The sequence below is a fragment of the Camellia sinensis genome, chromosome 3 (assembly GCF_055761805.1).
Source record: "Camellia sinensis isolate YWXY chromosome 3, ASM5576180v1, whole genome shotgun sequence".
Taxonomy (NCBI): Eukaryota; Viridiplantae; Streptophyta; class Magnoliopsida; order Ericales; family Theaceae; genus Camellia; species Camellia sinensis.
In genome coordinates, this window is record NC_138963.1 from 194,050,373 (window position 1) to 194,071,665 (window position 21,293).

Here is a 21,293-nt window from a genome sequence, read left to right on the forward strand (position 1 = left end):
AAAAAAAAAAAAAAACCCCACTAAAACAGGCCTATATGTATTATATAAACACATCCTTCGCGTGTAGGCCACCGTATTCCTCTTCATCGTCCATGTCTTCTAGTAGTAGTGTTCCATTTGTTGTACAGAATATTACTACAGAGCAGTGTTTCACCAATTTATGTTACTGTTGTCCAGAAGATCTAAACCAATTTGCTGTGAGCCTTCGACGAGGACTTTCATGGCCTTTCACTACAAGAAAGAAGCTCTACCTTGCTCTTGTCAATGGCGCGATGGTATTTACCATTCAATATCCTCAAAAGAGTTGAGAGTTCTGGCGTTTTTCCACGGCAATTAGACTAACTGGATTAGTTTGTTTGTGGTCTATTTGTTTGTTTGTTTTTTATTATCATTGAAAACAATTTTGTTAAAATTTGTGGTGAAAAACCGAAAGCAGAGATTTGGGTTGTTTTTGTTTTGGGTATTGCTGCTATAGCTATACCTTAACTAATAAAGAATACAGAGGATGAGAAAGTTCCAAAGGGCCACATATCTTTAAATCAAGAGAATCGCAAATCTTTTGATGTTTCATTGGGAGACACCATCCTTTTGAAAGTGTAAGTTCAATCTACTTATACTGTGTTTGTGTGCCGTAGCCTACATAGATATATTTACATGAATTCTGCAATTTCATTTTAAAAAGTAGTATATTATTGATTTATATGGGTTTGTTCCACCATTGAATGGGTTTGATGTGGATGTATTGAGAATCATGGTAGAATTACATCCTGAAAGTTCTAGTTCGACTCAACTGGTATGCAATTCTGTATTAAGAATGAATGTATTTAGCAGCTGACCTTTTTAATAAATTATCACTGATCAAATTTCATTCTTCTGTAGATAATGGCTTCGACCCTAGGGAGAGAATTTATAAAGACATTCCATCATCAGGTGTTTTTTGAGAGATTTTATTTATTTATTTTTAAGTACTAGTTGTTGATGCATTAGACCATCTCCCAACATTTATCAAAATTTTCATCTAATTTGATTTCAAATTTAAGTTAAAAATTTGACTGAATATGAACTACTCCAATCATTTCATCAAATTTTCATCAAAATCTTTTAAAAAATTATCTTCATCTCAAATTTTACTTTTCATCAAATTTGATATAAAAAAAAATCATCTCCAATACTTCATCTTTTTAAATTTTCGTCAAATTCAAATTTGATGAAGGATTTGATGATTTCTCAATTTGATGGAAAAAAAAATGACTCTCCCTTGATTTGATGAACATTTGATGAAAGGATTGGAGATAATTTTTTGAATACAATTTCATTAAATTTAAATTTGATGAAAATAAAGATGAAGGTTTGGAGACGTTGTTAGAGCATCTCTAATTAATATTCGCATTTTCTTTTATCAAATCTAAGGCCTCGTTTGGTAACTATATATTTTAGTTAAGAAGTCAAAAAGTCATTATAAGTTGTCGCATCACTCTCTCTACTTTTCTTTACATCTTTTCGTAAAAAATTAAAAAAATATTAAAATAGTTTATTCCCAAACGAGGCCTAAATTTGATTTTAAAAAATGTTCAAAAATCATTTTCAATTTTTTCATCAAATGTTCATCAAATCAATAGAGAACTATTTTTTTTAATCAAAGAGTTCTTATTAAATCCTTTATCAAATTTAAATGTAATGAAAATTTAAAAAGATACAACATTGAAGATAATTTTCTTTAGTGAAATTTGGAATATGAGAGAATTTTTAAAAATATTTTTATGATAGAATTGATAAATAATTGGAAATGGTTTTATACACAATTGAAATTGAGACTATTTTGAGAAGATAGTTTTTAGTTTTTAATTGGGATATCATCTTTCATATTTTTTATATATTTTTTAAAAAAAAATTAAAAAAATTAAAAAATTAATTTTTAACTATCTTTTCAAAACAACTCTGAGGAGTTTCTGAGTGTGCAAATTTTTACTGAATATCAGAGACTAGTATTTGCATATAAAGGAAGCTCATATGTCTGCAGTGTTGTGGAAATTTCTACATAGCCTAGACCACCCCAAAGCAAGGGATGATCCGTAAGCGCACAAAAGTCACAGTTGAAGTTCCACAATTATTGGTAGATTAATGAATTGTCACCTTCATTACTTGTGAGTCCAGATCTTCAGCCGCACAAGCCTGCGGCCCTCCCTACCACACTACAAAACGACACCGTTTTGTATTAATTTTTTTTTTCTTTCTCCTTCGTTTCTTATTTTGCTTTCCCCTTTCCTATTTTGAACCCTAGACAGATCGACGGAGGCGACGAATCTGGAGGAGAGACCGATGGAGGCAACGATCTGGACAAGAGTCTGAGCCGACGAACAGAGAGGTGAGGCGACAGAGGACAGGCGGCAGTGAGGCGACTGGAGCGCGAGAGACTAACAGACAAAGTCGGCGAGAGACGAAAAGAGGGTGACGAGGTAAATTTGTGTAAAGACCAGCCACATTCTAAATGGAGAGATTTGGAATGGAGAGATTTGGAATAATTTGTGAAAGTCTGTTAATGGTTTTAAATTGTTAAACCATTTGACCCAATCCCTGTTTGAAAATACTGATTTTGACAATTTGCTCATCTTGTTATAGCAAATTCACACACACACATTTGAAGTCTTCCCCCAATAATAATAATAACAGGATTTCACTGATTTTGACATGATTTCACCCAACCAAAATAAGTGGTGGTCTCTGTGGCAAGGATTGGTTGGTATTAGTGGGTGGTTTCAGCAAAGCAAAATCACCCCCAAAACCCCCTATCCTTCTTTATGATAATTAGCCCAGAATAAAGATTGAGAGTTTTAGAAAATAAATTTTAATAGTGAATCTTATTATGTGATGCGATGTTTTAATTTGAATGGAGAGATTTGGAATAGTTTGGTTTCTATTGTTCTGTTTGTTTCCTGAGAAAATGTAGGAAAACACTTACTAGAAAAGAGAATATTATGTTAAAGTTTGAAACTTTCCACGTAATGTAGTATATTTCATTTCATCTACAAGACGATAGTAATTTGAGTTTCTTCAAATGTACAGTTTGGCATAATTCCAAATAAAATAGATGATGATCATTAGCCAAATAAAATGGACACAGAGAATGTGAGAACAGAATGTGATAGAATGTGATAAAATGGACACATCTATTTGGCATAATTCCAATTCTCATTTGACTAACTCCAAATGATAGATCCCTACATCTGTTTTGTAAATGTGATAGAATGTGATCCTTAATCCCTTTAGTTCTCTTAAATTTAATTCTCAAATATTGTTCTAGTTCAGAATAGAATTAGCTTTGGAAAATCTTTGTGATGAGTTAATTGGCTTCAAATATTCTTCATGTGTGAATGTTGGATTGCTGCAGACATCTGTTTTGTGAATGTGAGAATAGAATTTCCTACAGATAACAGATTCCTTTGTGAAAAGCCAATAAACAAGACATTCATAAGTTGAACTAAGTTTGGAAAATCTGGGTGTATGGTGTAAGTATCTGGATGTATGCCAATTTCCTTTGAACAGATCAGCCACTACATAGTTGAACTACGTTTCATTTTACTTTGAATTGTAGATGAACTTATTGAAGAAGCATGCCCATATGTTTACTTAAATGAGCATGTAAAACAGCATGTACTTTAAAATTGTTAACATTTATGATTATGGTGATTTTCAAATTTGTTTCGTTTGATGTTCATTATAATCATATGCATGAAGATGAACTATTGCGAATGTAATGAAACCAATTTGTTTATAAAGCAATTTGTTTTGAGTTGGAACTTTAATCGAAACAAGAGTAGATGAAAGGCTTGTCAATCTATCATGTGTAACATAGACCAATTTATATAGCAATATGTAGGAATGATATAATTGAAGTTGAATGTGTATATAATTTTACCTATGAATTGTGTACATAATTTTGCAGATGTCAAGTTCAAGTGTTAACGGAGGTACCTCAGATCAGTTGACGTTTTGCAACAGAAATTGTCCTAAATGTCATAAGAAAGCAACTATTCGAATTTCGGAGATGGAACGAAACAGAAACAAATTATTTTATTGTTGTCAAAATTGCGGCGATTTTATTGGATGGTTCTTGCCTACAAATTCACAAGCTAGAGGTGAAGGAGTAGTGCAAATAGAAATATGTCAACTGTCACCGAACAACAACTTCGACTTATGAACGAACAACTTCGATTTCAAAGCGAAGAACTTCAATTTATGAGGGCAAAGATGCTTAAGTTGGAAACAGACATAAATCCAAATTCGAGTCGTATTTATGGGTTGTGTATCTTGCTTGTAATTGGTATCGTGTTAGTTATAAAAATGTATTAGTTTTGTAATCTTTGCGACCCATGGGAGGTGGTGGCAGTTTGTATGGTTATGTGGTTATGTTTGTAAAAAAAAATTTGTATAGTTAACTGGACTTGTTAATTTTGTATGGTTATATGGTTATGTGATGGCACTTGGTTATGTTGTTCATTTTGTCCAACAGAGCTGTGTAATCTGTGTAATCAGTTTGTATGGTTGTGTTGTTCACTTTGTATGGTTATGGTTATGTTGAACCTCTCCCAGCATCTGTCCATTACAGGGTGTAATCAAAATAGGAAATAAGTGTAATCTGTCCATTACAAGGTGTAATCAAAACAGGAAATAAGTGTAACCTGTCCATTATAGGATGTAATCAAAACAGGAAATAAGTGTAACCTGTCCATTACAGGGTGTAATCAAAACAGGAAATAAGTGTAATCTGTCCATTACAGGGTGTAATCAAAACAGGAAATAAGTGTAACCTGTCCATTATAGGGTGTAATCAAAACAGGAAATAAGTGTAATCTGTCCATTACATGGTGTAATCAAAATAGGAAATAAGTGTAACCTGTCTATTACAGGGTGTAATCAAAACAGGAAATAAGTGTAACCTGTCCAATTTCCCTAAGGTGTAATCAAAATAAAAATTAAGTATAATCTGTCCATTAAAAGGTGTAATGAAAACAGGAAATAAGCATAATCTATTGATTACAGGGTCTAATCAAATAGAAACAAAGTGTAACATGTCCATTACAGTGTATAATCAAAACACAAAAAATAACATCATCGTTCCCATTGCAAACATTGTTCCCGTTGTTCCCAAACATATCATTTCCAAACATTGTTCCCATTGCAAAAAATAACATCAATAATGACCCAAATTTGGACAACATAAAAAAATACACCCAAATCTAAAAAATATAATAACATCATCGTTCGTTCAAGGATGTCCATGTACATGACTGTCAACAGGACAATGTGAGGCTTGTGACATTTGGACTGGAAAGTGTTGAACTGTAGTGCCTCGAAGCAACTCCTGAAACGATGTCTTACTGGGATAGACTGAAGGCATTGACTGAGGCGTGTTACTTCCCTGCAATAGTGCTAAATTTATTAAAATATTGATACAATGTATGCTACCATTTCAAAGTAAAATATGTAAGCAATTATAACTCACATCATATATAGGATACGTGACATGATGAACACTTGTCTGAACCATGAGAGGTTGAGATTGAGATACAGGTCGAGATTGAGAACTATAGACACCATGACGATGACCCTAAAATAAACCAACATAAACCAAATAAACATATGTGAATCCTTAATGCATTATCATTTTAAAAAACCACACAATATGAATCATTACCTCAACATAATTACTACCCATGATGAAAGAAGGTTAAGATTGACCTTGGGGAGTATAAATAGTAACACCCTATACAACCAATGTAGGAAAGTAAAACAACATTAATAAAGTAAAACAATGGTTCTGTATGAGGTTCAATTTCCCTAAGGTCTATGCATGTCAAAGGTTCAATTTACCTGTATTGAATGATTACCAATGGCCAAAGGACGTTGAGATTGAACTTGGGGAGTATAAACAGTAACACCCTATACAACCAATGCAAGAAAGTAAAACAACATTAATAAAGTAAAACAATGGTTCTGTATGAGGTTCAATTTCCCTAAAGTCTACGCATGTCAAAGGTTCAATTTACTTGTATTGAATGATTACCAATGGCCGAAGGATGTTGAGATTGAACTTGGGGAGTATAAACAGTAACACCCTATACAACCCATGATTTCATATTATAAGAAAAATCTAAAAATTACTTCCAAATTACACAATTCTCATAATAAAAAATATGTGATAAGCAACTAACTCAAAGTATGGGAAGCACAAAAATGTTTACCTGTATTGAATGATTACCAATGGTCGAAAAAGGTTGAGATTGACCTTGAGAAGCACAAAAAGAACCATCCTACATGCATAAAAAAATACCAAAATAATCAATATCACCCTACTAGATTACAAGAATAACCAATCCAACAAGATTAATACAAGGTTACACGCAAAGTAAATATTGCCTGAATACAATTATAACCCATGGTGGTACGAGGCTCAAATTGATTTTCGGGAGTACAAAAAGCATCACCCTACAAATGACCAATTTCTTTAATTCATTAGTTTTCCAACACACATATGCAAAATATCATTTAATCATATGCAATAATTTTGTGTAATTACCTGATTAGATTGCATTCTTTTTTTCTTTGCAATAGATTTTTCCATCCCGCCCTTGATCCTCCTTCTTCCCTTACTAGTTGCTTGTCTGTTCTTCAGTCCCTTGGCTTGGATTGGACAATCTACTTCTTCACTCTGTGGGCATGTGTTAGCTGAGGAATTTCTCAATTCGGTGATCTCCACTTGACCACAAATGTGCACACTTAATTTGTCTTCAACCATGACACTCAGTTCTTCACCTTTTGCAAGTGACAAACGATAAGTTTCTTCACTTTCGGCGGCTCTACTTGCTATTGCTCTAAACATATTCATCAATGACCTATATCGGTCGCTTTGATGTAGTTTCACATCAGCTTTGACGTCATACCCACGCCTATCTTTCACACTTTCAGCCCTTGCTTTTTTAGTCCATCGTTTTAGTATGTATTGTGCAGGAAGGTCCTTTGCATTGATTATCTCTCTAAGCACCTTTAAACAATGTTGACACACTATGCCCTTCACTTCAAACTTCTTGCAACTATAACTCAAAAAACCATCTCTATCCATTGTCACATTCTTATCTTTTTTTCCATCTACGTCCGTTTGAATTGTGAATATAGTACTCTCACCATCATGAATAGTGCCTACAATGGACGCTTCAATGGATGTAAATATCTGTCATCTCTATCCTCAAAAAAAAAAATTGGTGTAAATATCTGTCATTTGCTTTAACATCACAGTTGGAATGAAAATCATTGGCAATTTGTGAGACAAATTATACTCGGCTTCCAATTCTTTATACCTCTTCTCATATAGCTTCCTAATACTAAAGCCCACCTTTCCGCCATAGTTATTGTAAAAATCATATGCAGCTTGTTCAGAGTCAAATGACATGCCTAATTTCAGTTTCCAACCACAATTAGCCAACTCATCAACAACATTATTTTCTTCGATTACCTGCAATTCGATTTATAGGTTCAATGAATCAATTTATATTACTTGGATCTATGACTTGGATTTTTTTGGACAGGTATGATGATGTTTAATTTTGTACCTCTGTATTTCTAATTTAATAAAGTACCTCTCTGTTTTTAGTTTAGTTACATCAGTAATCCATCAACATTTACCAACTTTCTAGTGCAAAAATAAAAAATAAACAACGTGAACTATACATTTTCATATAAAAGTGATGGTAATATCATTTTTTCCATCCATATAATTAATAAATTATTAAGGAAGCTAAGTGTTATATCAATTTAAATTTTATAAAAATTCAATGTAATTATGTTAAAATTATAAGATTTATTAATTTTTTTTTAAATCTCAAGAGAGTGAATGTAATTTATCCAAAATAAAATTTGGCCAAGCATGCAAATTGCTAATTTTTGTTCCATTTCATCTGTGTTCCATTTCATCTGTGTGTCATTTAATCTATGTTTCATTTTGACATTATTTTATACATATATACATCATTTTTTCCATCCATAAAATTGGCCAAGCATGCAAATTGCTAATTTCTGTGCACCCACTTAGTTTCCTAGGAAACCTTAACGGTCTCTGTTTTATTTGACAACAGAGGTCCATAACCATCATACCATTCATCAACAACAGCCCCCCTCTAAGGAAAAATTATAGGAACAACAGCCCCCCCAAGGAAAAATCAGTTCCATACCATTCAAAGAAAAATTATATATAAATTATATATACGTATATAGCGGACCATCATACCATTCATCAACAACAGTCCCCCCCCAAGGAAAAATTATAGGAACAACAACCCCCTCCAAGGAAAAATTAGTTCCATACCATTCAAGGAAAAATTATATATAAATTATATATACGTATATAGCGGCCCATAAATGAAACAGAGATGAAATGGACCTCGTCATGGCTACAATGTCGACTTGACGTCGTCACGTCACCGCCGGACTCGCGTCCCTCCGCCATCCTCTATCCATCACCGTCGCCTCCCTCCACTATCTCTCACATTTCGTTTCTTCCCAGATCCAGCAGATCGTGTCTCCGGTCTCCAATCGTCTTGCGGTCTTCGTCGATCATCTCTCTCTCTCTACGCCTCTCTTCTCTCTCTTTGTCCAGCTGTGTATGTCGCAATGGTTAGGGCTAAACACAGAGACGAAGATGAAGATGAAATAAACATGCGGGAAATTCAAATTTTTGGAAAAAAAAAAAAAAACTAAACAAAACGACGTCGTTTTGGAGAAGGCGGCAGGGAGGGCCGCAGGAATGTACGGCCATGGATCCTTACTTCATTACTTGTTCGTCCTGTCTCTGACATTTCTCTATTTGTTATAGATTATATTATTATTATTTATGAAAACTGCCTTTATGCTGAAAAATTAGGTCCTGGGCACTAAAATCTCTTCACGAGAAAGATGAAAAAAAATTTAGGCCGTGGTTGGAACGGTTTTCAAATTATAATTTTACTTTTTTATTTGTGTTTGACATTTGTTTACGATTTTTAAAAGTTAATTTCATATTTAATTTTGAAAATTCTATCTAAGGCGAAAACATTTGAGCTAACTGGTCGTCCGGCCGGTTAACCGGAACAGTACATTTTTCTTTTTTCTTTTTTTTTTTTACAATTGACACATGTTAATTTTTATATATTCAATAAAAAATATTTTTCGAATTTTTTAAAATTTTTATGAGCTTTAAATAGAATTTGAGTTGTGTGTTTGGTTATGAGTTGTAAGTTTTTGTATCAAATATTATATGTCACATCAAAAATTCGCCACTCAATTCAAAATCCATTCACCAAACAAATTTTTCATATTCAAATCATAATTCCAAAACTCACAAACTCAAAATACAACTCCTATTCTCAAATTATATTTAGAAAATTCTACCAAACACCACCTTAATTTATTAACTTATTTAAATTACATTATTTATTACGTTTTACATATATTTTTTTTTATAATAAGTCAAAATAAAAAAACAAAAAAGACTTCTCAAACCAAAAATGTTAAAAATTTTAAAAATTTTATTAAAAATTTTATCAAATATCTTACATGTGTGAGATCTACATGAAACTCATATTATATAAATCTTATACATATATAAAATATTTAGGGATTGTTTGGGGTATTCTAAATAAGTGCACTAAAAAATTAAGAAAAAAATGGTTGTTTGGGATAATTTTTTATCTTTTTACGAAAAAATGTATAATAAAATATTATATAAAATAATAAAATTACAAAATTACCCCTATGTCTTAGACTAGTGTAACTGCGCTGACTTTCTCTCTCCTTTCGTTTTTTGTTTTTTTTTTTTAAATGTAAGTGTGGCTTACATAATTTGTGCCACGTTTTCGCACTTTTATGAGAAATTGTGGCTGATGCGGCAGTGGCTGCACAGCCTGACCTGTGTTGGATTATTTATTTTATTTTATTTTATTTATTTATTTTTGGACAGTTTTCCTTCCAAAAAATAGGTGAATAGTATGAATTTTTTTATTTTTTTAATAACTTTTTAACTTTTTTACAATATGCCAAAACGGCCCTTTAATAAAAATTATAATAAAATTTTAAAATCTTTAACATTACTTTTCAAACATGAGCATATCCTAAGCCAATCATACTTTCCAATTACCCGACACACAACCCGAATTACGATCCTCTCCTTAAGTTATCTCCTTAATTCCCTACTTGTTCGGTCATTGAGCCCATTTTTAGGCCCAATGTTAATGATTCGAATCGTTCACATTTTAATATTTGTTAAGTATATCATACTTGTAAAAAATCACGTTAATTGGATATCAGAAAGTATGTGTTCGGAAAATTATTCATTAAATTTTTTAAAAAAATAATTTTTAATTTGATGATCCAAATATATAATTTTTGATATTCAATCAACTTAATTTTTTTACAAATATAACGTATTTAATAAATCTTAAAATGTCAACCGTTAAAATCATAAAATTGAACCCAAAATCAAGTCCAATAATCTAATAAGTAGGGGGTTGAAGGAGAGACCTTGATTCCACAGACACCCCCCCCCAATCCATCTCTGCTTTATTCATTCATACCTCTATCTCTCTGCAACGAGCCCCATGGCCGAAACCACCTCCCTCTCTCTCTCTCTCTCCCTCTCCCTCTCTCTCCCTCCCTCTCCTTCTATGTGTTGAGATTTGAAAAACGAAAAAAATATATATATAAAATATGAATGAAATATAACCTAACTTTTCTCTTCCACCTTGCAAATCTCTACCCAAATCATGAACCAAACACAACACATGTGTCTTCCTCTTCTCAGCCGGAGGCGTCAATCCGGACGGCGGAATTTGAGGATGTATGGGCGGAATCTGTAGTCCGTTCCAACTGTCCGATCTGAGTTTCAACACTGTGCCCCGGCCGCCGAGTGCTCGCTGTGCTCAGGCTAATCGTCGGTGGCCATGTCTTCAGAAGCTCCGGGTACAGCTAGATCTGTAATAGATGCACACACCTACCTATATAGAGAGCCCATATATATATATGTTTTTGTGAATAATAAGAATTATTCAAAGTTGTTGGCATGGTTGATCACAGGGTACCCTAATCCGGGGAGCTGAAACATGTAAAAGCATATTTAGGGAAGGCTTCAATATGGAATCACTGGAAGAAGTGCTGATATCACTTGGTATTGGAGGCATGACATCCCAATTTGCTCAAATACTGCAGTCTGCATTCGGCTCGCGGATGGTTCCTCCTTATGTAGTAAAGAGGTATTCATAATTATTGTAAGATTGCTTATTCTGCTGAATTATTGAGATAGATAATTCCTTCTTATTCACATTTATTTTGCAATATATATTTGTTTTGCATTATTAGTTGTAGGATTAATCGGTCAATTTTTTTGGATAAAGTGTTCATCATCCAGATAACAAAAATTGCAACCAAACAATGCAACGTGAGTCCCATGGATTAATAATCTTAATCCTATGTTATAATCTGCCCATTCAAACCGGCTCTTATAGTATAGTTGCTTCCTTTGGTAATTTAGCTATTCATTCAAATTACTTCATATTTCAATAAGGAAAATGCTAACGCCTTTTGAGCTGTCAATAATCTCGGTATATGTATAGGAGTATAGAGGTGTGTGAAAATGTTTTTAAATTTAATATATATATATATATATTTTTGTAAAAATGCTTTGAAAATAGTTTTGTATGCTAACAAGCGAAAGAAAAAGAGTAGTTTCAATATACCCCATTGGAACTTATTGTGAAACCTTTGCTAGTTTTTTGTATGAAAAGGAATTTTTTAGCTCCAAGCCATAAACCCCAGGTCTATCCCTTACTTTGATAGGATTTTGATATTAAAAAAATAATAATTCTTATGAATCCTAACTAGTAACATAATTATTTTAATATTTCTAAATTTATTATAGCAAGTTTATTATTGAAAAGTACAACAAAGTGAAGTAAAATAGGTTGAAGTTGTTGGGTATGAAAGATAGAGGTGAAGGATTTGATAATAGCTGCAGTGAAGTGTTAGGATGCAAAGGCGATATTCCCACAAATGAATGAAAAGAACGAGGTCACCTCTTTTTTTTTGTTTTTTGGATAAATAACGTGGTCACCTCTTAATCAATAGAAAAGAACACTAGAACAAAATGTTGTGAATTCCCCCTAGAATCCAAGAATAGATAACAGTAAGTGATGATGGGGCAACTTTTTTGTGGTAGTAATTGCGAACTCATTCCATCATTAGAGGGTAATTTTAGTATAAATTTTATTTAAATATAAACTAATAGGATGAATGGGCTGAACAGTCGGGTTAGGATTTATGTAATTTGAACTCTCTAGCTTATTCCTCAAACACTACTTGTATTACATGCCGTCCAAATATGCCACCTACTACTGCCTACTATACTAGCAGATTCCAAAGAACATCCTTAGGCCATTTAGATATTTCCCATATTTGGGTAGCTGCGAGACAGACAGTAGTCCCTAAAAAAATGAAAGAACTAAAGGGCATACAGGCCACACTCTTTGTACATGGACAAAGAGCAAAATGAAGTGGTCCACTGTTTCCACCTCTTTGCCACAAGGGGCAAGAATCCATAGAAAGGTATCTCTTTTACCTTTAGATTGTTACACACTGGAAATATACCCAAGACTCATTTTCATGGGGACATCTCAAGCTTGTAGGGTCCTTTCATGACCAAATCTGCTTCCATATGCTTGCGGGAATTTGAACTAGTCTTGGTGGGCTTCCCGTTTTTTGATGGCCAGCCTATTTAACATATGATACATGGCCCCCCTCCCTAAATCTAGTTACTATAAGTTATTAACTATTGACTTTCTTGTGCTAGGCTGAATTTGAAGCATGTAAGAGCAATGCTTCTATATGGGCCACAAGGTTCTGGAAAAACCTTGATAGCACAAAGCATTTGCAAATTTCTAAATGCAAAAGAGCCCCTGGTCTCTCTCTCTCTGTCTCTCTCTCTCTCCACTTTTTTTAATCTTATTTTGACACTTCTTTTTCTCCTCCCATTCATGCAGATTATAAATGGATCGGATGTGTTAGATGCATTCCAAGGTGTGTCAGAGAGGAAAATAAGGTCACTCTTTAAAGCAGCCGTTGAGGATGAAAAACATTTTGGTAAAGATGCGTACGTATGTTCATTCTAAATTCACTTCATTGTGCTTTTATAGTGAGATCATTTAATCTTTTCTTTTAGGAGCTAAAAGTGACCTACACATCATCATATTTGATGAAATTGATTCCATTGCTAAGGTGAGCATAGATGCAACATTTGCTCCTTCTAAATGCTGTTAGTTGTGCTACCTACAATTCGTGTTATATATATGTGCGTGTGTTAATTTCACGATATCAGACTAAAGGTTTTTGACATAATTCAAATATTTTTTTCCCTGTTTGGGTTTGACATCATTTTGGTGTTTTCGTATTCCCATGGATTATATGTTCTGGCAAAGTTAGTAGGACACAATAGGTATACAGTTTAAGGTTGTTAGGATCAAGAAATGATAAAGGTAGATTTCCTGCTAAAATATAGGAAACATGTTTTAATTGAAATCACATTTTCTATTACAAAATTTCTATGATATGTACTGTATGTCATTCGGCTATAAAAATAAATTTTTATGAGTATTACCTGCTTGGTTCAAGGCTAGATTCCTGAACTCTAGACTTGACTTCTTCTATAGCATGGAGGAAATGGTTCGTTGTTACTTTGATATCCTTCTCAACATGCTTCCCTAGTCCCCTATCCCCTGCCTGGACCACAGCATATGAATGTGCACGAGTGACTAAAGATGCAAGGGCAGAGCCACTACAGTCGCCATCTATCCCGCAAGCTGTGCAAACAATCACATGCACAATCTCATCACATAAATGATGCATTGATGTTTCCACTTACACAACAATATTGCTCAAACAACTTGACCAATTTCTTGAAGATTCACATCTTCATCAAGTGCAAAAGCTTGTCTCATGTTCCTTGTGTTGATGTTCAAAATTTGCAGGCGCCCTTGCTCATCTGGGTACTCTACATTGACATGTAGTTCAATTCTACCTTCCCTACAAAACAAATACAATATAAACTATATTTCTTTTCTTTTCTTTTTTAATTGAGTTGGGAAAATGAAAATAAAATAAATAGCTATATACATTTGTTTGGTTACCCATAAAAGAAAACTATGTATAAATAATTTCATTTTTCTTATCTTGATAAATTCAAATTTTGAACATACCTTCTGGAGTTCAAAAGATGTGGGATATTGTTGAAAATAAGAAAGAAATCAACAAAGAACAACACGAGGAAGAGAATGTTACCTCAGTAGTGCTTCATCGATGAGCTCCTTTCGATTTGTAGTAGCAATAATAAAAATGTTGTTCAATACTTTCATGCCATCAACCTGAAAGGCATGCAAATTTTCAAGTATTTCCTAGACAAGGAGAAACAATAAAACGAAAAAATTGAAAAAAGAAATATGAGAGATATTGACCATCGTAAGTAGTTGGTTTACAAGCCTATCATCCATATGGTTTTGTCCCATACCTACCCCTCTTTTCTACACAAAATCAAAAATGCATTTAAGACATGATTTGGAACATACATATGGAACCAAAAAAGACCACTCTCACCCAAGCTTGGTTCATATAGTCTAGAAGGCCATTTCACCTATTGCCAATTGATTTTGGAACCAAAAAAGACCACTCTCACCCAAGCTTGGTTCATATAGTCTAGAAGGCCATTTCACCTACTGCCAATTGATTTTGGGTTAGATGTCTTCAACGTTATAACAGCCCACAACACAAATAAGCTTAATAAAGAATCTTTGGGATTGCACAAAACTCTTTTATTCTTTTTGGTCTAACATTGCTTCATGCTTTATTTTGTTAAGGATTTTTCTTAGCTCCTTGTATTAGGAAAAAAATTGAAGTTCTATATGTGCTTGTGTGTGTGATTTGAGGCGACATGAGCTAGTAAGGGAGCTATCTAGGAACTATGGCAGATGCTGAGATGACACTACATCATCAGATACTAGCTAGGCCAAAGCAAAGATGGCTTTGGGAAAAGAAAGAGTGAGGAGTTGTTTTAGAGGTCTAGAAGTGAATAACCAAAAAGCAAGAGATGGAGATGGTTAGATCTTCTTTATGCATGAAGATGGAGGCTATATTTATAAGGATTGGGTTACATAGGCCACCTCACCTAGTGGTCTCAATAGCTGGAATGGTGGTCAAGTGTACTCAGATATGAACAAGTCACTTGTCTTTGTCACACTCTAGAGTTCTCTTCCTGTCGAGATCTCTCCAAGGTCGGTCTAGTGCAGATCCCCCTAACGAGTCTAGTACGAGGCATCTCAACAAATCTTCATTTCCAATATACCAAGTCCAAAATTCCTATGATCTCATGTAGAGTCATGAGGTCTCTTGGGTGCCCCATAACCGTGGCACCAAACCCAAAGGTGTCCCGAGGCTCTTCTATCTGACGTAGAATGGCATGAGTGTATTACGGTGACTGGAAAACAAGTGTAGAATCATATAAGAGATGGAAACCAAGTGTGATGGCTCAAGTGGATAGAAGCGCACCCAGGTGTACAGTCCCCTTATTCTTGGAAGGAAGGCCAAGTGCACCTGCAAGGCTCCCCGGAGATAGACTCCTTCAATTTTAATATGAGAGATGCTACATGTCTGGTGGCTAGAGGTTTTGGGATAAAGGGATCCCATGCTCAATACAACTGTCATGGAGAAGCTATGAAGTACATGCAGATGTGATTATTACCTAAGGTTAGTCAAGTGCTTTCTGTATTTATGCACAAAACAATTGAGTGTTTATTGTTTAGGAACCACTTTCTAGAAAAATGGTTTCTTGCCTAGGTGACCATTACCTTTGGAGTCTTCGGATAAGATACACTGCCTTTCAGAATTCAAAACTTTAAGCCATGAGCAACCCTTTTCATATAGAATAGCATTTCTATGTTGATTGTTCACACTGATTAAAAGCGTAGGTTGTTTAAATTAATAAAAACATTTAAAAGTGGATGACAAGTTGAAATCACAAATCATAGGGCATAGAAATAACTTGAAAGCAATGCTAATTAATCTGGACTACACACTCAATAGTGAGTGCTTGTCTTACAAAAGCATATTGATATAGAAGCATGAAACTCAAGCCTTGTATCTTATTGTCAATGTTTCAAAAGATGAGTTACAATTACTAATCTGGAGTACATATCACTACTACCAATAAGGAATAAAGAGACATCACACAAGGTGAGTTGGCCTATGTAATAAAGAGACATCACTAAAAGCATGGAATAAAGAGACATCACTACTACCAATCTGGAGTGCTATTGACTTTCATAGCTGAGTACACTTGACCACCATTCCAACTACTGAGGCCACTAGGTGAGTTGGCCTATGTAACCCAATCCTTATAAATATAGCCTCCGTCTTCATGCATAAAGAAGATCTAACCATCTCCATCTCTTGCTTTTTGGTTATTCACTTCTAGACCTCTAAAACAACTCCTCACTCTTTCTTTTCCCAAAGCCATCTTTGCTTTGGCCTGGCTAGTATCTGATGATGTAGTGTCATCTCAGCCTCCGCCATAGTTCCTAGATAGCTCCCTTACTAGCTCATGTTGCCTGAAATCACACACACACACAAGCACATATAGAACTTCGATTTTTTTCCTAATACAAGGAGCTAAGAAAGATCCTTAACAAAATAAAGCATGAAGCAATGTTAGACCAAAAAGGATTAAAGAGTTTTGTGCAATCCCAAAGATTCTTTATTAAGGTTATTTGTGTTGTGGGTTCTTATAATATAGAAGACATCTAACCCAAAATCAATTGGCAATAGGTGAAATGGCCTTCTAGACTATATGAACCAAGCTTGGGTGAGAGTGGTCTTTTTTGGTTCCATATGTATGTTCCAAATCATGTCTTAAATGCATTTTTGATTTTGTGTAGAATAGAGGGGTAGGTATGGGACAAAACCATATGGATGATAGGCTTGTAAACCAACTACTTACGATGGTCAATATCTCTCATATTTCTTTTTTCAATTTTTTCGTTTTATTGTTTCTCCTTGTCTAGGAAATACTTGAAAATTTGCATGCCTTTCAGGTTGATGGCATGAAAGTATTGAACAACATTTTTATTATTGCTAGTACAAATCGAAAGGAGCTCATCGATGAAGTACTGCTGAGGTAACATTCTCTCCCTCGTGTTGTTCTTTGTTGATTTCTTTTTTATTTTCAACGATATCTCACATTTTTTGAACTCCAGAAGGTATGTTCAAAATTTGAATTTATCTAAGTTGAGAAAAATGAAATTATTTATACATAGTTTCCTTTTATGGGTAACCAAACAAATGTATATAGCTATTTATTTTATTCTCATTTTCCCAACTCAATTAAAAAAAAAAAGAAAAGAAATCTAGTTTATATTGTATTTGTTTTGTAGGGAAGGTAGAATTGAACTACATGTCAAAGTAGAGTACCCAGATGAGCAAGGGCGCTTGCAAATTTTGGACATCAACACAAGGAACATGAGACAAGCTTTTGTACTTGACGAAGATGTGAATCTTCAAGAAATTGGTAAAGTTGTTTGAACAATATTGTTGTGTAAGTGGAAACATCAATGCATCATTTATGTGATGAGATTATGCATGTGATTGTTTGCACAGCTTGCGGGACAGATGGCGACTGTAGTGGCTCTGCCCTTGCATCTTTAGTCACTCGTGCACATTCATATGCTGTGGTCCAGGCAGGAGATAGGGGATTAGGGAAGCATGTCGAGAAGGATATCAAAGTAACAATGAACCATTTCCTCCATGCTATAGAAGAAGTCAAGTCTAGACTTCAGGAATCTAGCCTTGAACCAAGCAAGTAATACTCATAAAAATTTATTTTTATAGCTGAATGACATACAGTACATATCATAGAAATTTTGTAATAGAAAATGTGATTTCGATTAAAACATGTTTTCTATATTTTAGCAGGAAATCTACCTTTATCGTTTCTTGATCCTGACAACCTTAAACTGTATACCTAGTGTCCTACTAACTTTGCCAAAATTTACTCAACAATAAAAACAAAATCCACTTCCAACCACGTGCTTGGAGTGGTGTAGAGATTATATTAGATTTGTTTTCTGCTTAAAGGGTAAGACCAGTGCATTTACACGGATTAAAGTACTATAGGGTCAAAGTTTCGTCCATGCTTTTAAATTTTTTCAACTCAAACATTATTGTAAAATTTTACTCTAATTATGAAGTGCTTAAAAATAAAAACATTCTGTAACAAAATACATATGCTAATTATTAGATTCATTTCAATAATGGTACCTCCAAAATTGAGAATCTTCATAGAGTTGCAAGCTTCTTTTATAGAAGCATTATTGCAATGTATTCCCTTGTCCAGGACTCAACCTTTATAACTCCTAGATCTCTAGATTAGAAAGGTAAAGCTCAACTTATAACAGATTCTTTTGTGGCCATTGGCTTGCCAAGACACATAAGGGTTTGGAGCATTACGAGGGGCAAGGTGGCGAGAGTGTTTGCCTTTTCGAAAGAACCCTTGTTAAGGCTGTTTTCATTTCATACTAATGGAGACATAATTGGAGGTTTGGTGCCGCCCCCCCCCCCCCCCAAAAAAAATAAATAAATAAAGAAGAAATATACTAAATGCTTGCTTTAATTATTCCTCCAGTTCATGGATTTGATGTTATGATAAGTTCTCAGTGCAAAACTTTGGGATGAACACAAATTGTCAGCTTAGTTCTTAATCTGATGCGACTATCTTTATTTAACAGTATTTACAAATTTAGATGATCCAAAGAATAAGTATGTGTAAGTTAAAACCTAGTTAATTGGTTTTTGTTTCCTAGCTTCACACATTTGTGAAATAAATAAGACTTCACAAATGCTTGCTATAATTACAAGTAATCATTCATTCCTTGAGAGATATTTTGTAGCTTTTAAATTGTTTTCTGATTAACTGTCTTGTTTTCTTCTGATATTTTCAGGATGGGAATGGAGGAAATGGTAAGAATCTTGTTTTGGTTATTTAATTAGTAAAATATCTGAGTTTTTAGAATATTAATTGTAATGAGTAAAGGGCCATGCCATACCTTCCTGAACATTACTCTTGAAACGCTATCTCTATCACCAGCTCTATAATCCTCATTTTATATTTGGTTTTACAGTTTCTGCGGCAGTTGAGCTCCACTAATTCGACTGAAGTTTTACACATGCAACAAGAAATTGCAAGGCTCAAGGAAGACACTTCACATTTCCAAGCTACACTTGCTTCTTACGAAGAGGATAAGGCCAAACTTGAGAAGAAATTCGTAAGTCCTCCGTAAATTATATTGGTTCACATTCTTTTTTCTTCTTTTTTTTTTGCCCCATCAAAGCATTTAACATTTTAGGCGTGCTATGGCAGGAGACAATTCGCTGTTCAGTTTGCCGTATGGGCCTGGAGTGAGTTTGAAGTGGCGGTCCAAGCCGTGTAAGTTTCTACTTCATATTTGGTTCTATCAGAACATGTAGCATTTTTCGAGCTGTGTTTGCTTGGTGTTTTAGAAACTATGTTTGAATTCTATATTCTGTTTGATTTGTATGAGTCTGTTATGTACTCTGTTTAATGTTGTTGCCCACATATGTATGTTTTTGAGTTGAAAAATGCTAGAGGTCTCAAATGTTTTACCAATATATCACATGGATGTGGTGTGGGTCCCACATCCATGTGAGACATTTAGGAAAACATTTGGTAAAACATTTGAAATCTCTAGCATTACTCTTTTAAATTTTGTAAAATGATGGGGACATATACTGTACTTTTGATTGGTCAAATATGTAAATTTACAGGTCTGTTTGTTGTTTCATTTTGATTTTCTTTCTTTATTTGTTTTTTTAATTTAGTTTCATTTAAAAATTAAAAAAATAAAGTGTGTTTGGTTTGAATTTTTTGGATTAAATCTTTTGAAAATTGAGGGTGTGTTTGGTAATGTTTACGTTTTCAGTTTATATTTACAAAAATTTTATAAATTGGTTTTTGTTTATTTTTTGTTTATTTTTAGAAAAACATAAACCATAAACGCGTTTGGTGATTGACAAAATGTTTAAAAAAATTTAAAAATATAAAAAATAGTGAAAAATGACAAGTGGTGGCAAGTGGCGGCGAAAGACGGTGGTGGAAAGTGGTGACGGCAGGTGGTGGGTAACTGGTGGTAGGTGACGGTTGTAGGTGGGTGGGTGACGGTGGCGGGTGGTGGGTGGTAGCGAGTGGGTGGTAGCGGTAGCAGTGGCGGTGGCGGGTGGTGGTGGCGGATGGCGGGTGGTGGTGGGTGGTGGCGGATAGGTGGCAGGTGGTGGTAGTGGGTGACAGTGGCGAGTGGGTGGTGGTGGTGACAGGTGGTGGGTGGTGGTGACAGGTGGGTGGCGGATGACAGGTGGTGGCGAGTGGGTGGTAGGTGGTGATGGTGGTTGGGTGGGTGACGGTGGTGGGTGGTGGGTGGTAGCGAGTAGGTAGTGGTGGTGGTGGCGGCAGCAGGTGGTGGGTGGTGGTGGCAAGTATGTGGCGGATGGCGGGTGGTGGTGGGTGGTGGCGAGTAGGTAGCGGGTGGTGGTAGTGGTGGGTGGGTAGGTGGGTGACGGTGACGGGTGGTAGGTGGTAGCGAATGGGTGGTGGTGAGTAGTGGTGGTAGGTAGGTGGCGGGTGGGTGATGGTGGTGGTGGTGGTGGCGGGTAGCGGGTGATGGTGGTGGCGGGTGATGGTGGTGGCGGGTGAGTGGGTGACAGGTAGCTGGTGGTGGTGGGTAGCTGGTGGTGGATGGTAGTAGTACGTGGGTGGTGGGTGGTGATGGCAAGTAGGTGGCGGGTGGTGGCGGCGAGGGGTGGATGGTGGTGGTGGTGGTGACAGGTGGTGGTGGTGGTGACAGGTGGTGGGTGGTGGTGGCAAGTGGGTGGCAGATGAAAGGTGGTGGTAGGTGGTGGCGGGTGGGTTGTGATGGTGATTAGGTGGGTGACGGTGGCGGGTGGTGGGTGGTGGGTAGTAGCAAGTGGGTAGTGGTGGTGGTGGCGGCGGCAGGTGGTGGGTGGTGGTGGCAAGTTGGTGGCGGATGGTGGTGGCTGGTGGCTGGTAGGTGGCGAGTGGTGGTGGTGGTGGGTGGGTGACGGTGGCGGGTGGTAGGTGGTAGCGAGTGGATGGTGGTGAGTAGTGGTGGTAGGTAGGTGGCGGGTGGGTGATGATGGTAGTGGTG

The 21,293-nt window shown here is 35.4% G+C and overlaps 1 protein-coding gene across 3 annotated transcripts; it reads left to right on the plus strand.

Annotated features, from left to right (window-relative positions):
• The first annotated feature begins 10,525 nt into the window (after positions 1 to 10,525).
• LOC114300018 (vesicle-fusing ATPase) lies at positions 10,526 to 19,916 on the plus strand. 3 transcript variants are annotated; one of them, XM_082921787.1, is made up of 12 exons: positions 10,526 to 10,986; positions 11,101 to 11,276; positions 12,869 to 12,977; positions 13,059 to 13,158; positions 13,238 to 13,293; positions 16,998 to 17,063; positions 17,154 to 17,236; positions 17,493 to 17,626; positions 17,716 to 17,917; positions 19,056 to 19,074; positions 19,236 to 19,379; positions 19,475 to 19,916. In XM_082921787.1, the coding sequence occupies exons 1-12, from the start codon at positions 10,867 to 10,869 to the stop codon at positions 19,514 to 19,516; spliced, it is 1,251 nt and encodes a 416-aa protein (XP_082777913.1). In that variant the 5' UTR covers positions 10,526 to 10,866; the 3' UTR covers positions 19,517 to 19,916. The 3 variants fall into 3 exon arrangements, with proteins under 3 accessions (XP_082777913.1, XP_028100673.2, XP_028100674.2); XM_028244872.2 differs by lacking the exon at positions 16,998 to 17,063 and having other exon boundaries at positions 19,236 to 19,390; XM_028244873.2 differs by lacking the exon at positions 16,998 to 17,063.
• The last annotated feature ends 1,377 nt before the right edge of the window (positions 19,917 to 21,293 follow it).

Excerpts from the sequence above, each read along its gene's own strand:
- LOC114300018 (XM_082921787.1), top strand. The coding sequence starts at position 10,867 with ATGGGCGGAATCTGTAGTCCGTTCCAACTGTCCGATCTGAGTTTCAAC. Across the intron at positions 13,159-13,237 it reads TGAGGATGAAAAACATTTTG|GAGCTAAAAGTGACCTACAC; the intron begins GTAAAGATGCGT and ends CTTTTCTTTTAG. Across the intron at positions 17,627-17,715 it reads TGTGAATCTTCAAGAAATTG|CTTGCGGGACAGATGGCGAC; the intron begins GTAAAGTTGTTT and ends TTGTTTGCACAG.